Source organism: Temnothorax longispinosus, chromosome 6 (assembly GCF_030848805.1).
Source record: "Temnothorax longispinosus isolate EJ_2023e chromosome 6, Tlon_JGU_v1, whole genome shotgun sequence".
Classification (NCBI taxonomy): Eukaryota; Metazoa; Arthropoda; class Insecta; order Hymenoptera; family Formicidae; genus Temnothorax; species Temnothorax longispinosus.
The window spans coordinates 6,579,086-6,597,337 of NC_092363.1; the positions used below are offsets into that span (position 1 = coordinate 6,579,086).

General features: G+C 44.0%; 1 protein-coding gene across 10 annotated transcripts in view; it reads right to left on the reverse strand.

Moving 5' to 3' along the window:
• Positions 1-18,252, reverse strand: part of LOC139814111 (uncharacterized) — a 130,967-nt gene that overhangs the window by 20,255 nt on the left and 92,460 nt on the right. For all 10 annotated transcript variants that reach the window (XR_011732337.1, XM_071780117.1, XM_071780116.1 and 7 more), the window contains one exon: positions 395-683. Coding sequence is in view for 9 of the 10 variants with exons in the window: in XM_071780117.1 (XP_071636218.1) it covers positions 395-683 (289 nt within the window). In the remaining variant the exon portion in view is untranslated. The remainder of the gene's footprint in view (positions 1-394; positions 684-18,252) is intronic.

The following is an 18,252-nucleotide window of genomic DNA, read 5'->3' on the forward strand; positions in this document are numbered from 1 at the left end:
CTGCATGCTGTTTCGACATACCAGTCGAATGATTTTGACACGGTTTGCCATAAAAGCGGTCGAACGAGGCTGGAGTGGTTCTGGCTGTGTCTCTAACGTTATGATTCGTTCTAAGACTTGTCTCGAGTCTCGAATGTGATCTTTTCAGACGCGATACTCGAGGGCACGGACATTTGGCCGCTTGCGGCATTTCTACTAGTCACCACCTCAAAGTAACTAAACAGTCGGGCAACTCTCACGAACCGGAATTAGACGGCGGGGTTGCGGCCGCGCGAGTACGCGTTCGCTAATAAGTTTCCCTATTACGGGGTGCGATAGGGGCGGCGGTTTAATTACAGCGCGACGAAACTTCGTTATACAAATACCTGGGAGGGTCGGCTTTGCGTCTACTTACATGCCGGGGCATTTGCCGATGTCGCCGTTGCTGGCGGCCCTCAGCATCTGGGCGGTGGACTCGTTCTCCAGCTGCCTCATAGGCGGTTGCTGCTGCTGCTGCTGCTGCGGAGTCGAGTGATGGAGCGGAAGCGGTTGCTGCCGATGGCTGCTGCCGGTACTGTTTCTCGGTAGCGGAAGAGTGGACACCGCCGTCGGCGGTTGAGTCAGCGTTCTCTGAGGCAGATGAGATGTGCTGACGGCCCTGGGTGGAAGCGGGTCTCTGCCTATCACGGACCCCGAGCCGGACGCTGCAAGAAAGAAATGTGCAAGCTCGTAAAAATTCTATCATGTGATTACGTATGCGTTTAAAGCAACCTTACGTTTACGGCACGCGAATTAGTCTTGAGGCATGGGATCTCATACGGGACGTTACGCTAATTGAGTCTTGCGTGTACACGGTGAAATCTCACAAGCGTTCTCGGATTGCGAGGGATCGGTATCGAGACTGTTCAGGAAACGTCTGTCTCGCTTGAATGGGAAAGATGGGAGAAATATGTGAGAAACTAGTATGGATATTGGATTGAGTAATACTCTATCGTAGATCGCTCGCCCTCGGCGAACAATCAGTCAGCCGTTGCCAGTCATAAGTGAAAAATGTGTATGATTCCTTAAAATTTTATAAATGATTACATAAATCAGATCGAATTGAATATCCATGATAATATGTACATTAATAAAAATATTCGACTGAATATCTGAGAGATTCCGTATGACCGTATGTAATCCGCGTATATGAAAATGAACCGTATAATTCTAGTTAATATTGATACTCATGCGAGACTCACTTAAAAGTTTCACAACTTCAAGATTACGTATTTCATGGTTGCAAATTTTATCTAGAAGCTTGGCAGTTTCAAAATTAAATATTTCCTCATTCTAGAGTAAAGAAAATTATATGCGAGAGATCCTGATGTAAGCCCAAACTTCGACGATCGAGAATCTCACGCTAGCGAGTCCTCTGGCCGGATGCGTGCAGTGAACACGGTAATGGTATAGGATAGAATTGGCAGCAGACACACAGGACGAGAGACAGAACGGAAACGTGTGACGCTCGGCATGACGGGGGCGGTAGACCATTTGCGTTTGAGAACGGACCGACGAGACAGATGAGGGAGAGGAAAGGACAATTTATCGGGCGCAATTAAGTCAACCTCCGGAACCAGGCCAGCGCGGGTTCGGTTACGTAAGGCCCCGGATTGCGCTCTGGGGGGACCGGCTCATGGCGACGACCGTCTACGCATCGAACGCAATCGTGATTCCTATTTTTTTTTTCCCTCCCGCATTCGTAACTCGGCTCGCGAGTTGCCGAGAGTCGGTCTAACGTGCGAACAGGTTTCCCAGGTGATAGAAAGAGTGGAATGAAAGTCGATTGTCCGTTCGGTCCGTCGCTGGGAAAATCAGTAGCGATCACCTGGAATTCGATCGATGCGGAATGCGTCGGGAATCCGATGCGTTGGCGAATCATCGCGGCCTCGCTCGTCGAGAGGACCAGAGGCGACTCGGCGGACAATGAACGCGCGCGAGCAGGGAACGAATCGCGCGTATCCGCGCCAGGCCGCGCTGCTACACGCACGTTTGGCATTTGCCCGACGACCGAAACGGCGGAATATCTGTCGTGCGGCGATTGTTCACGCTTTAAACCGGCGTTCACGCTCAGACTGACGCGGGGAATGCAAACCGACCCGGCGCGATGCCATATGGGCGCAGCAGGAAACTCCTCTCGCGCTTCGCGCATATAATAGGCGGTATTCAATCTGCGGAATGTATGGGGCCGATAGCGCGCTACTCCCCGTATATGTATATGGTGATAAAGACATCGCGCGCGATTTGAAATTCCGTTCTCCAGTCACGATCGCGCCATATTTGCAGATTGATATAGCTGAGGTTTCTCTGTTTGTCGATGCGGCTCGTAAACTCATTCGCGTGGAAGTGGGAATATATGAGGATTCGAGATTACGCTGCTATCCTTAAACACCTGTGCGTCGCATACGAGTTTTCGTTGAACCACAGATGGCTTCTTTTATCTATGCTCCTTACGTCACAAAGTAGATGTTATAACGTAACGAGGCACGTTTATGAAGTTGGTCTGTCTTTTAACTTGTCATAGAATGTCCAGGGTACGCAATTGAGAAATTCACGAGCTAAAATGAGGATCTTATTATTCATAGAGTGAGATATAGTAACTTCACCAGGGGGAATAAATTTATGCCGAGACTGATAAAAGATTTCAGAAGAGAGAGTGCTTCTGACGTATTTTCTCGTGTGCAAAAATAATCGGCGAGCGAACGAAAAGCCGCGTACTTTGGAAAGACTATTTTCGTACGATTTCTATAATCCGGAAGCTTATTTCTCCGCTCCAATTTATCTCTAATGCAACTCTATTTTGTTTTGGATCAATAATAATCGGTTCACCTACTTTGCATTTTTTGTCAAAAAAATTATATGGGTGAATATATGTACATCGATTCTTTTTATACCGCGAGTATAACTCAAAAGAATGTATTTCTGACGTATTTTCCACCGTGCAACATCTTTCACCTTTATAAGCCACGGTGATCGGACAGTACGAGGTTTACGCGCGGAGAGTTGTTTAACCTAGCCTGTACAACGAAAAACTCGAACGTGCGAACTACGAGCGATTATATCGACTGACTGACCGTGGACAATGTGACTGCGTACTTGGTGGAATGCGTGACGATGCATCCGGGATGCCGGCGATTTGCGCGGATTCATCGTTATGTGGCGAATGGACACGCGAGCGGGATGACTCCGCGACGTTTCGTATCGATAACCAGTGCGTCGCCCGATTGGATTAAATCGAGATCGACTTCCTGAGCGACGACGTCGCGTTCCCTTTGCGCAATCGTAATCGCGTCTCCCGTTTCTTGGCCTTCGCGACCGGAATGCGGAATGGATGGTCGGCATTGTCAACGATTCGAAAAATACACGTGCGTCAAAAAGGACGTCGCGATAAATTTATTTGGTTTTCAACCAATAAATTCTCGTCACAAGATAGAGATCGTAAATAAATCAACGAGTTACGGTTGAAAACTATATCGATATCTGCAACGAATACTCCACATTTCTTCACTCTGCTAGAATATTACATATTGAATCTATTATACTTCTTTCTTTAGACCTTTAAGATTTATTATGACCAAATTATTTATACATACAAGTAAACATAAAAATAATTTATGTATTTCTCATATAATTCGTATTTTTATGATACTTGTAGCTATTTAAAGCTACTTAAAGTCTAATTGGATCAATTATTCTTATTATTTTAATGTTAAAAATCGATGATTTTTTTTTAACAAAATTGACAATAAAAAGGGCAACCGTTTTAATTTTTTAGATTGTCTCAATGTACTTGATGAGCATTCTATTCGCAAGCTCAAAAGATGTGTGGAAAAGTGTTATATTTAGACTATTTGGAGCATCGCCGAGTAAACTTTTTAGCTTCTTTATTACGTACAATAACAGTCGTTCATCTCCTCTTTTATTCCACAATATAATTGCCACGCATTGATCCAATGAAACGCATTCGGCCTGAACTGTATCGCTGTCCTCAATGCAGTGCAAGTTACGATAGCTATCCGGAATATTCAATGCACACAGAACGTCGAAAATACGCAGATAATCGAGAAAACGAGAGAAATAATTTAATAGACACTCGGCCGATCGATCGGCGTTTGTATCCGCACTAATATTCCACCTCTCCCGAGCGTGGTTAAAGCGTGTAGAGCGTAGAGCCGGTGTAATAATAATTTAAACGTATGTGTCCGTCGACCCATTGCGAAAGTCGCGCTGGAAACGTTAGACCGTGTAACAGATCGGTGCGACGTTACCCAATTTCGTTGTTTTAGAACCGGACCTCGTTTCGCGAGCATTACAAAATCTGCAACGCGAGAAATTTCGCGCGAGTTTCATGCGCGTGGTTTAATTAAAATGCGGAATTCGCAGGGAGGTCGCGTCGCGTCGCGTCGCGCCGATCTACGCGCGGCGCACGGCGCGCAGATGGAAACGAAATAAATCGTCTGGAGTTTGGAAATATAACGGAGTTAAAAAAAATTCCAAGCGTGTCGATTTGATCGCGCCCGTGCCTGCACGTGCGCGCGTAAATATAGGTGTGCCACTTGGCATCGCGCGCAGAAAAGATCAAGGTGCACAAACGAGCGCCGTTATCCGCGCGTATACGGGGTGTCCGCAAATTTCATGGCGTTTCGGATCGGCGACGGTTGTGACGAGAACTTCTCGTCTTGTTACGAGAAACGCCGTTTCCGTAATACGGCCGTATTGCGCGATTCGTACGTACTTACGACAAGACGATCTCGCGAAGCGTTTCGAATTCGGGAGAAGGTCTGAGCTGGAAATTACGCTTTCACGGTAGAAAGGGGGGGAAAGATGAGAGGGAGGATGGTCTATGGAATTTCCGACTGTGCAGAATGCACGGGGATTAAAGCGGGGGTTGTTCACCTCGAATACTCTAAAAGACGAGGGGGTTGGGGTGCTTTTCATGGGGATTTAACGGCTGGCGTCGCGACGCCGGAAGAGGCGTCAAAGGGTCGTTGGAACGACGACGAGCGTCGGCTCCGGAAGGGCGCGAATATCGTTTTCCCGGATCAGAATTCGGCATTGAATCGCTTGGGGGGGAATTATGGGAAAAGGGCGGTTCACGTTCGTTCGAGAGCGGTTAATGAAATTCGCGAAAGCTCGCACCGAGTTGGGGCAGGAGACACTCACGGTGGGAGCACATAATCCAACTCGACTAATTTTTACGGAGTATTCCACAAGACCATTTTCGACCTCGTGTTACTTCTGATGAATGCCGTATTTGTCAGCTTTCAACTTTTGCTTATCTCAACATCAGATGTCTCGATGAAACATACTGACATTCCACTTAATTGTCTCAATTATCGAATAACACTACGTTTTGACTGAATTTCTCATTTCGATGATTACCCACAGTCTGTAGAATTAACACTAGAACAACCAGGAACAACCAACGTCATTTGTACAATGATAAAAAAATATGATTGATGGAAAAATAAATTGGCATATGAAATAATTTTTTTATTTGGACAGAAGTCAATATAAATTCCAACAAAAGCACCTTAATTAATTTCCGTAATTTAAAAGGAATTTGAAATCCGTCATTTTTAAATGGGGTTTGTTGCAAAATGGTACTGCCCGTTGAAACCGACTCTCGCGTGGGCGTTTCTTTTTTCCTGTCACGCATGTTGAATCGGCGAAGGTAGACGAACGAGCGCGCGCGAACCGGGAAGGACGCGCACGGTAGGCAAACAGAAATAGATCGTGGCACTTTGAACACGACGGCGACGGCGGTGGCGGGAACCGTACTCCCACGGTCATTTGTATCGTCCTCGACCTGTTGCTGTTACGGTCCGGACAAGAAGGGTGTTGATTTTCCTTTTTCCCCATCGTACACGCCGGACCGCCTCTGCCTCCGCGCGTTCCGTTTTCCCGCCATTATTACGAGCGGGGTGGGAAAAGGAAGGCAAAGAAAACGCCGGCGCGGTGGGTTTGCGTTCGGGTGTAATAAATATTTTACACCCTCCCCCCCCCCCCGCGGCATTCCTCGAGCACTTGTTTTCTCGCGGTGCTTTATCGTATCCTCGCCGCGAGATAAAATAGGATCACGCCGCCGTACGTCTCGCTTAACACATCGCCGTAAAACAATGACGACTAATCCGAAGACGAAAAGGACCGGTGAGACTCATGAGATAATTCACGCGAGGGCCTCGCAGTAATGCCACATATCTGTATTTATTTATCTAAGTAATCTTGATTTTCAAACAATTAGAAATAAATGAAGTGTTACAAGGGTAACAAGGGCGAAAGTAAAATTGTGCGAGGGAATACTAAATAGCGTTGGCAATCACGTCATGTTTTGTAGTAGCCTACTTGTCATATTTATTCCAAGCGACCAGGCCTGTTTTTGTTTCAAACTTGCGAGACACCTCTTGGCAAATACACCTAAAAACTAGAATAGCCAACGTTATTTTACGACTTGAAAAAAAAAAAAAGTCTTTATGTAACTCTAACTCTGTGATTCTCAAGATTCTCTTAATTTCTCTACTTCCCGGGATATTAACATACTTTATAACGACTTTATAACGATTATCACTTAATCACGAAACTTAGTTAAATCATAACTTTACGTTATACGTTATACGGTTCCTCCGATAGGAAGCGAAGGAATAACTTCTCATTCCTTGAATAATTCACGTACTATGTACGTCCTCGTACTTAATGCGGGGAAAGAGATACGCGTACAACCGCAAGTAAGTTGCCCCTCGACGATGAAATCATTGTTTCTTATATAGAAGAGCAATTTGGTAAAACGACTAATCGCATTGCTGATCTGCGAAACTACTGGAGCAAACTTCGGTCCGCCGCAATGTATTTCCCGTGCGGATTAATCTCCCGGGTTTGAACCTCTCTCTCTCTCCCCCCCCCCCCCCCGTCCCTTTCCAAGATCGCGCAATGGTCTGCCGCAATCTTGCCGCTATGATTATGGTAGCAAGTAGCCACTATGGCACCGACACGAGTGTCGACTCGACGCTCCAAGTAACGGGATCTGTAGTGATCAAGTAGGTCAGGCGACTCGGTATCGTCGCTTTGTCTCATCGACCGTTGTACTTCAAGGTCCGGTTTTACCTTCCAATCACGATGTTCAAGACGACGTCGTGATCCCTGAGCGCGGAACGTGTATACGCGAGCTAACTAGGAATCCACTTTATTAGCAATACGAGCGGGGAATTCTTTTTGTACGCCGACGGAAACGGTAATGATACGAGGGGATTTAACGGTGGATGGCGTGAATGTTCTGAATGGCTAACGAACACGTTGAACCGGTGGACGATACGGCGACCGAGTCGTAATACCGGCGATATCACTTGAATAAATATAAAATAATCGCACAGTGAAAGTTAATATCGGACGGATTATTAAACATTTCTCTTAATGCGCGAATCTAAATCGAAGTGTCTATCGGAATATTGGAATTTAAACTCCAATATATCAAGAATTAATGGATGCGATGAAGAAATTAACGCGCTACATCATCATTTCGTCGACTTGCGCATAAATGTTGATTGCGAATCGACACGCGAGTAGAAACTAAGAACCGTGGGGGAATTGTCGTAAGAAAATATTCGCGTCTCTTCCGGGAAAAGCGCGGAGCTTGTTGCGCGAGGAGTTGCGTCTAATGACACTTCTTGCCGTTACACCGTAAACTCAAAAGCGCAAAAATGTCGCGAGAGCGAGTTCTCGAGTTAAGATCGTCCTTTACATTTTACGAACGGTCGTAAAAGGGTCGTTGAGCGCGTTAGCTGACGGCCGGAAGAAAGTAAGGTAGCGCGCGTCGTCGCGTCATGGTCGCCGATCGATGAGGTTCATGTCTAGCCGGTATGTGGCGGCCACCTTTTAGCGAAACACAAGGAGTCGAATTAAGCATCGGCTGCAAGCCGGCAGTTGCGGCGGAAGGGATATAATAGTCAACACGCACAAGAAACGGAATAAATGGTACGTTTCGCCCGGCTAATTCTACAGAGAAAAGAAGTCGATTACTCCCATTTTATCGAGGACACGAAGATGTTTTTCCCACGCGAGGATTCAAGCGTCCAAGCGGAAATGTAGTTTTAGCATAGCAATGATCATCCGTTAGCGATCCAGTTACGTTAGCACTTTGTAGAAAAAAAGGAACTACGCCGACGAACGTGAAATCTACGAGGTCTGACCTAACAAACCGGGCTGTCCGCTTTTTCCACCGTGTTTCGATGCTCGGACGTGGAAGAAATTTCTTGTCGATTCTCAATTTCCCGGTCTCTCCGACACGGTCATTGTGATCAATCTGATGATGGCAGGTGCAAATACGTCTTCCTGTCACCTACTTTTACGTATATAGAATTGCATCGCTCTTTCCTTGTTTATGTAGCGCGTTGTATCGTAGGAAAGAGGTAAAGGATCGAATGTTGTCAGATATCGAAAATGTCGCAGAAACGTGCAGTTGTGCGTCGAACAGGGAGGGCGATAGAAAGTATATCCCCAGATACTTCGGCAAGTCGGTAAAAACAAAAATTCGCATTAATCGCCAACACATACCTTATTGCTGCCGGCACGCATTACGCAAGGACCGAATCCGCGACGTGAGTTCCACGACTAGGCTAACGGTGTTTTGCGAAGCAAAATCGTTCTGCATTGCGCACACTACCGCGTTAAAACCCTACTGCTTTAACGGTTCATGTGCCGAGGTTCAGTCCAATTGACGCGCCCCCCTTGCGCGTCCTCGGCTTCGTGGCAAAAAGATTCCGTCGCGTGACCACCTATACATCAATGACATACCTTCCTTATATAGATATTGCCAGCAACCGTCTAAGGGAAAAACTAGAAGCGGGACGCGATAAACACCACGTTGTTTTGTTGTCGTCTTTTATTGTGGACACGACGGCAAACTATTTTGCTGGAGCTATCAGCAAAACATTTATTTCTTCGCGAAAGATGGACGGGTTGGAAAGATCGCGAGATGTCCGAGTGATTTATCACAAATATGAAATCGAAATGATATAAATTAATGGCATCCGAGTAATCTGGTGGTCGTATCTTTGGTTGTAAGTAGATGACTTCGAAATATAATTTGATAGAGCTACTTGATAGAGAACTATCAGACTGTTCAATCGCCGCTTTATTGAGAGGCAATGACGTAGGCTACCGAATTGGTCACGATCAACTCATTATCGACCGAAAATAGCCGTCGTTACTTTCGTTCTCGGATAAGAGAAGTTGAGAAAGAACATGTGTTCGAATTAGAACGTCAGAATTTGATTTATACGAATTTGTGATTTTACAGAAAAAGAACGGAAAAAAAAGAAATCAAACCCGAGGTTTTCTTTAATCGAAATATTTTAGCAATTAATAGAAAGAGGTATTATCTAGGCAGAGCTGCAGTCATTATGAAGACTGTCTAAATTATTTAAATGCGCGAGATATATGGAAAGTTTTCATATGTAAAATGTTACCTTTTTTCTTATTAAGTATCCAGATAGATAATGCGTCGAATTCGTCGAATTGAACCTCGTATTTAGTTATATTTAAAGTCTTTACCTAAATACTCGACGATTGAATTGAACTGCGATCTCGCGGGCGTCTAACGCGAGTTTCGGCAGTTGCGTGCGCGCGTACGACGATAGCGGGGATTCAATGATCGAAAGTGCCGGCGCTCAAGTAACGGTACTCGGCGAGAGAGGAATGCTCCTTGCATCGCGCGCGTGTGGAGCCGGATAAACGAGCGTTGCGACCGAGCGGGCCTTCGGCCTTTCCGAAATGTACTCGTCGAGTTCCCGGTCTCTCTCTCTCTCTCTCTCTGTCTCTCTCTCTCCCGGCGACGGCCTTTCGCGGTCCCGCCTTACGGTCCCCTCGCGGCGATCGATACCACGAACGCAACAGTACCTCTGGCGGTGTTCCAGAGTCAGGAAACTGTAACGTGACGTCGTTCCTCAATATCGAGAAATCGAGTGGCGACCGAATCGGCGACGACCTTCCTCCGATAATTGAGAATCCGAATTCTAACGCCAAGTACAAAAATTACGGGCTTTCGGGAAAAGAGAAAGGAGACTTAACGTCCAACTCCGAACGCAATCGACATTTTGACGTTTGACGTCTTCGTTCTTCGGGGTCCGCCAAAAGAGATGATTACCTACCGCACGGCCGTGGATCGATCCTGTGATTCGCGCGTCGCTCGTGAATTATTCTTAGAGACTCCGATTTATCCAGCGCCTTTTCAACTTCGCCGCGGATTAACGATTCGCCTTCCACTGCCTCTGCAGTGCGCGCGTTTGTCCGTTTGGTTTAATCGGAGTTCGCAAATTACCTCGCCGACCACGACGAACATTTTAATACCGAACTTCGTCTGTCTTCGCGAGAAATTCGAAGAATGTCCCGCATTTAACGAGGCTTCACGAACGAGGAGCTCGGAAATAGCTCGAGTGAAAAAGGGCCGGGAAACCCGGAACGCGCGTTTTTCTTTAACGACGCTTTTTCCCCGCGACGGTTTTGGACCGTGCGCTAACTTCGGTGGCTTACGTAATAGTAATCGACGGATCTGACTGTGTAATGAGGCCGATCGATGGAAGTCGTGCATCATCAACTTCGAATTAAATTAAACGTATCAAATTAAACGTATTAAATTACGTGTAAGTATATCATGATTGCAACTAATAGCGTAATTCCAATTCAATTATCCTGTTCCAAATATATACCCCTGCACTATTGGTTCGCGAGTTTCTCGGCGTCGAGCGGTACAACGCAGCTATTAGCTCTCCGGCGTCGATACTTTATCCTCGATACAACATTCTTCAACAGTGAAGGGAAGGCGACATACATAATACACACGGCATAGATACCGTAAGTAAGTTTCGATCTGTCGGCTGCCGTTAAGACTATTATAATCGCATGTATCGAACAGTCGTTTTAAAAATTATTCACAAAAAATCGACGGAGTCTTTTTACGATTGTTCTATTGGATCACAAGGAAAAATGCGGATTGAGATAGTTATCGCGATTTTCGAATTTATACGTACTGTATTTCCGGACTGTATTGCCGGACCAGCAGCTGCCGCAGATCAGACCGACTTTCCCGCCCATCTTCCTCGCGATAACGAGATGCGCAGCTATCGAGAGGTCCTTGCTCCCTGCCGTGAATCTTATTAGCAGCGTGATCAACGTACTGTCACGCCACGTGCCTGTCATGGGCACCGTCGCGTCGCGAACGATTCTTGTCCGCCACGTGCGCACTACGTCGTATCCCGTAATGTCGAGGACAAACAGGCGACCGCGATCAACGCATCGATGCACGAACAGTCTATAATGTTTATATCAACAGTCTATTTCCCTTACGATTGTCCGATCGCTCGATCGATTTTGAAGAGCTGTTTCAGAGGAACCGATCCATGTGGAAATTACTCCAGTCTTGTAAAATTTTTATGCACTTTGTACGAGCCACAAAAAATCTCTTCAAATAGCTTCCAATTGACAGATCCTGATAGATAAATTTTGATTAGGCATTGTACATGAAGGATTCAATGATTATGATTTTTTTTTCGATATGTGATATTAATATTCAAGTTTAAGATTCTTCTAAATATATTCTCGGAAATGTAATTATATTTACGAAAATATAGCAATGCAAACGGTTATGTTGGATGGCAGAGAAACCGGAAGAAATTGAAAACATGATTTTCTCAGAAATAGCTTCTATAGATAGTTCAATCGATCGGGAAATTACTTAATGAAGATCGTGGGACATCCGTTATTTCGAAAGCCGATCGAGTAAGATCGGCAGGTTTTACACAATCGTTCCGTCAGCGCGGACGATGAAGTCCGCGGATCGATCAATACGAGCTGTCATGGGTTTATCGGCTTATTCGTTTATTGAATTAACAACGGATACCATTTCGGCAGAAATAGAGGCACGTCGATCTGTAGCTCGGATTTTTTTCGTTGAAATTTCTGTATTTGCCGTTTTGTTTGTATGCTGCAAAATTTCAGAGTCCAAATACTGACCTCGTCTCGTGGTCAACAGATTCGGTATCATTTCGAAGTTGTGACAATAAAATTTACGTCATAACAACACGTCACTTTGATATTTTTTTTTAATATAAAATCCTGACAAAAGTATATATGTAGATAACATATACGGTATCTATAGTAAATATAACTGAAGAAATAATGAAATTCGATATATATCTCGCGATGACCTAGCGTTAAAATTAAAGTATGTATTTTCAAGTTCTATCGGTCCTTGCTTCGATTTCTAGACTACATTACCGTGTTGTTCTTCCGAGAAACGTCATCGTAAAAATTTTATTCTCACGGCTCTAGTTTCAGGTTTCAGCAATTTAACACCGACGTGCATGCCACAATCTATGTCCGCGGCACCGCTATATTTTAAGACGCAGCGAAAACCTAAGCTTCGCGCCTAAGAAATTACGCGATGCCCACGATCCTTATTCTTCCTCTGCGAGACGCGTAAGAATTATCCGGGCGCTTCTTACGTCACGTATAGATCGCGCGCGCTACGTTGCACTTAACGAACCTCGCGCATCTTCCTTTGAAATGTCACGACCTCGAGTGAACTTTCAAGACGATCTTTATCCGTGCGTAGCGCGATACGGAGCTCGCGCGCGTATCCACTCGTCGATTTATCCGCGAAATTTCGCGAGCCCGATTGCGATACAGACGCGACGATTGTCGCGACGTCCGTTACACGGTTTGAATTTCACCCGGTGTCAGGCGCACGTGTGTCACTCGCATCTCTGGTCTACCTTTCGCGATAAAATCCCGAAAATGGACCGTACGAACAGCGAGAGGGAGATGAAGAGTCGATGCGACGAAACGATCTGCAACGATCGCGCAGCGAGAGCGATCTCTATTAAGTTATCACACAGTCGCGCGAACGTGTACCGCACTTTATCGCGAAACGCAACTCATCTCTCTTTCTCTCTCGACGATGATCCATACGGGCACACGATCCCGATCCGCGCGCCGATCGATGCGGACTGGCACGCGTCCACGCCGCACGCGAGAGTCGCGTGGAACCGCGCGGAGCGCCACCGACTGACTGACTGACTCGCGCGGACCGCTATCATCCAACCAGGCAGTCGGTTGTCTGTCCGACCCCGTCTGTGCGACTCCGTTTGATTCTGAAGGACCCCAGTCGGGAACTGTTGCTCCGATGACGATCGAACGCGCCGACACGCGTGGGGGACGCGGAAATACCGCGTACCGCGCTTTATACTACTACTGATATCTTCTTGCTCTTTTTTTAATTGTTTCTGGATTACATAGTACACGTTTAAGACTCATTGCAAATTGTACAGTCTTACCTCTGAGGAAAAGAGGACGTTTGCCTGATGGCAGTTCAGGCCGTTGATGACGTAGTCGATCTTAATATCGTTATTATTTTATTCTTATCCTACGTTTGTTTATTCACATTGGAAACTGTTGGGAAAATAAAATCTGTAATACACATTATGTATAGATTTTATTTTCCCAATAGGTCTCAATATAGGCATAAATAAACACAGGCAATATGTTTTAGTTAAATATCGACAGCTAAAAATCGACAGTAGAAAGGTTGAATCAGCAATGGCGTTTGGAGATGATAATCCCGGAGGCCAATTTTCATTAACACACTGCTTTAAAAACTTCCGTTCTATATAGTTAATATAGAAACGATACGAATACTGGGACTATGACAATATTTTCTAAGTTCTGGAGAAACAACGATACCGAAGTTATTGATATCTTATTCAAGTTATGCATTCATATAGTTCCGCTTCGGAATAGCGAGATCTCGCTATTTTGATTTCGAGCTTCGTCAGCTCGCTGCCGGAATTAAACGTTTCCGATAACAGTCCGGATTATCGTGGCGTTATTTCACGTCTCGCAGAGTATACTTGGCATCAGTCGGAGCTACGTAAAAATAAAATGTTTTAAGCGGCATTCTGTTGGAATCCGATATACTGCTTCATTTCGCGAGGCTGAGTGTGCGATTACTTAATCGAGATCGTTATCCTCCCTTTCACACTTGACGATCCTTCCATCCGTGCTGCCGAATATGGAATTATCATTAGCGGCCGTCTCTCACGCCATTTATCAACATACCATTTCATCTTCAGTCTCTTTAATTTGTATTCAAATCACGGTGCTCAAATGTTATCTGGTATCTCTAACCATTTGTTTCAAATTAAATCCTAAACACAAATGATTTCTGCGATTCGCGTTAACAATCGTCTGATAAATTATAGAAAATAAATTTAAATAAATATGAAATGGAATTTTTCTTACCGATTTGATGATTATGTTTATAGTATATAACATGCGATCGCCATGAATTCGAGAGAATTCGCAATTGTTTCCGTAGATCGATTGCCGTTTTCGAGAAATAACGTTCATTTTTCGTGGCTCGCGGAATGTGATAAATGAGTCTTCGTGCTTGAACATGTTGTGGCTTTCGCGGACGATGAAAGTTTGATTTTTCGCCGAGGTCAGTGGCAGCCAGTCGATGAGTAGAACCGCATTACCGAAGTGCCAATCACAGGCACTGCGGTTTAAGCTTCGGGACTCAAATTGTAAAAATACTTCGTTATTTTTAATCTCTGTTAAACTATCAACTTCAACATAAAAAACGAGAATAAAATTGACATCAAAATTAAGTACTATTCAAGTGTTAATTTAGCGTTCTATTCCTGACTTTAATGCTTGGGTCGTTTGGTGAGAACTCGCGATTAAAACGAGAGGTGTTTCTCGTCAAGGTAGCACCCTCGTTCTTAAGTACAAAATTAAAAAAGTGAAATAGAGTGAAGTGTGTGTTCTTTTAAGTGCTTTTAGGAGTAATTAACGAAATTGAAATATCCGTAACAGTTTCGAAGATATAAAATAACAAAAATAAATATATATATATACATATATAAAGTGTTAACAAATCAAATAAGAGAATCGATTCTAGTTTTTAACTATTTCAGAGATTATATTTCCAGAATATAGAAAATTAATCTTGGTAGTGGTTATTCTTTGTCATAAAAAATGCATCTTTAACCAGAATAAAGTATTTTACAAAATCAATATAGAGAATTGATTCTGGATTCTTTAAATATTCAACGATTTTGATGTTTTCAAAATACGGACAATCAGATTTTGGTTTCGCTTTTTTAAAATGTAAACTTCCCTAATTATCGTGTGTCAGAATTAATGAGAATAAATTTCCATAATGAGAATAAAATCGAGATAAACATGTCGTTCCATGTTGCCGTAACAAAACCGAATATAATGCGCTCATGTTTTATGGCATACAAACAGGAAATAAAATTAACATTATTTTGGCGTATAAAAAATGTTCGTAAAGTAGATATGTCTTTGCATCTATTATATGATATAAAAAAAACTTCTTTGAAATTATGTCGATCGATTTCAATCCTCGAAATATATACTAGCGTGTGTTTAAATCAAACATTGCAGTGCTGTAGTCGGCATCAAGAAATTTCAAACGATCTAAGGTTAAAAATACACGTTTGCAATATCCGACTAGATGGAGTTTCTACCTCGGACTTTCGTACGGCTGAACGAACATCAAATGTACGTGTAGCAATCCATCGGGTTGCCCGATACGGACCCGATATTATCCCGTCGGGAACCAATTCTTTCCGCCGCGGCTCCGACCGAAAGATCTTGCCTGGGTTCTTATTAATTCCACGAAATCTGGAACACCCAGCGTGGCTGTCCGCCGAGACATTAATTATGGAGTATTGTAGCGTTTCCTTCGAGTCCCACAAAGGAGAAACGTACATATCAGGAAGGAAAAACCGAAAAATTTCTCACGCGACGCCGACGTCAAGGCATAATCGATCGGCACGGTCGAGGGATCGAGCGGGAGAGAAACTCGGTTCTACTGGATGCGCGTTCTCTCTCGTCGATATTTTAACGATCCCGCGAGGAACCGAAGGTACGAGGCAGGCGCGGGCCGTAGATATCGCTCGCGGTTCCATAGAATCCATCCGCTTCAAGCGGGGCCGCCGCCGTCATACGCGGCGTGTTATTGACCCCGAGAACAAAGTGCGACGAACAAGTGCGCCGAGAGACGGTGACGACGATATACTTACTGCGCGCGCGGACGCGCACTTACGATATTGCGTTCTACGTGTTGGACGATGTTTGCGACAATGCAACAACAGACCCGTCGATAGACCATACAAAGTCGTTCGCATGCCAACGAAGTTTCCGAGCTGCAGCTATAGCTGCCATTAAAGCGCGTGACGCGCGAATAGCATGACGGCTGGAAAAGATCGTAAGGACGATCTCGAGAGCGCACCGGCTGTCACTCAACCGCGGCCTTAGCGTCCGTATAAAGGATAAGGTTGTCTCTCCGAGGAGGAATTAACGGCGACGCTCCGAAGAAAATTAATTAGGGCGACTAATCGTTCCCGATTAATTGTCAGACACGCTGGAGGACGCGGACGAACGTTTAAATCGGGGATAATGAAGTCGCGACCTCTTTTCGAATTTTTAAGCCGGGCTTGAAATAACGAGCAGTGAATCATAACGTAATTACATTAAATTTTGTATTATTATGTGCTTTCTCTTTTCCATGGTGGATTATATATGAATTGAAAGAATAGCACATATATAGCGATTGTAAAACCGTTTCATAGTTAATAACTATCCATAGTGCTACTACATACTTTGGTCGCTAAATAATTTTGCCACATTTAGAAATCAAATTGCATATCGAGGAACATTTTTAGTCGCGACGAAGGGAAATGCATATCTAGTCTAGAACGACTCGATCTTATCTGTGATACTAATGCTGCCTATTCGTCAGAGCTGTCTTAACCACCATCAATTTGGTCCTTCCTCAATAACATCCAGTCTCATGAGAAACGAATTTAAGTTTTCAGGACGGTGCTGAAAATGTAATAACTTACCTGGGAGGTGTTCCACTCTCGATTCGTTTCTTGTTTCTTCGTTTATTTTCAGTTACCTTTTTTTTTGTACAATTTATGTATAACGAGCTATATACATATCTTAAATTAAAGTAATTCGAACGAATCTCATAGTTGATTGAATAAACTTCCGAGGATAATTAATAATGTTCTTGCCGAGACGGCATACATTGTACTCCCTAAAGCTAGTTCCATTAATCTTTGACTTGATCGAGAGAGAGAGAGCTACTTCGAATTCTGTGATGCTTCGTGACGATGAAACACCGCGACGATACATTCTGGCAAATTGCCTAGGCGGCTGAATTAAATGGTATCGCGTAACTGTGTAGAACCGATAGCTCTGTCGATATCACCGTAAAAACATGGCTCACGAAACAATTCGCAATTCAGCGTCGATTTCATGTGGATTATAAAATAGGAAAAAAAAATGTTGCGCGTGAGAACGAGAGATCCTGCGTAAATGGCGTGAATTTGAAATCACTTGGCAAGAATCGATTTGAATTAATCGAGGGGGATTAAAAAACATTTGTTTAACGCCCCTGGCAGAAAATGTTATCCCTTATCGTATCGATAATTTCATTACTTACTTACGATTTGAGTCAATTAACTGGCACGATTTAAGTTAAATGAACAAAAGGAAGAATTAAATAGAGAACATAATCGTCTTGGATTACACCAATTTTTCGGCGGTAATGTAATAAATCTTAAATGGTACATATATTCTAAAAATATTATCACATGCACTCATACACGCACTCGCATACATACGCGGTCGCAGCTTTGTTATAACTTTCTAATAGTGCAACAATATTTTACTGCTATTTCTTCATTTTGTTGCTATTGTCATATAAATTAATCGTTTGTCATTTATCGCGAAAATTCGATGTTGCTTGTAGTCACCGTGTTGAATAATCACAGTAAATAATTGTGATGAACCAAGCCGCGTTTTTAATCGTCTCGCAAACGCACACACACACTTACAGTCGCGCACCAGGCCGTGTTCCAAGTCGCATCGATCGTACAACTTTCATCCGCGTCGCTCAAAGTTACGTCTGCATTATTCAAACTGATCCTAGGATTTAACAAACTGGTCTGGCAAAAACAAAAAGAGAGAATCGCGATGAATAAATGTGAACTGGATCACGGCCTGGTCGATAATTAACAAGGACAAAGAAGTGGCTGCATCGCTGAGCAAGCCACCGCAAGCGCAGGTACATTTGGTAGCGAAAACATCGAGTTTAATCCTAAAGAGCGAGCTTTAACTGATGCTTACCAGTTAGTTAAATCAATATTT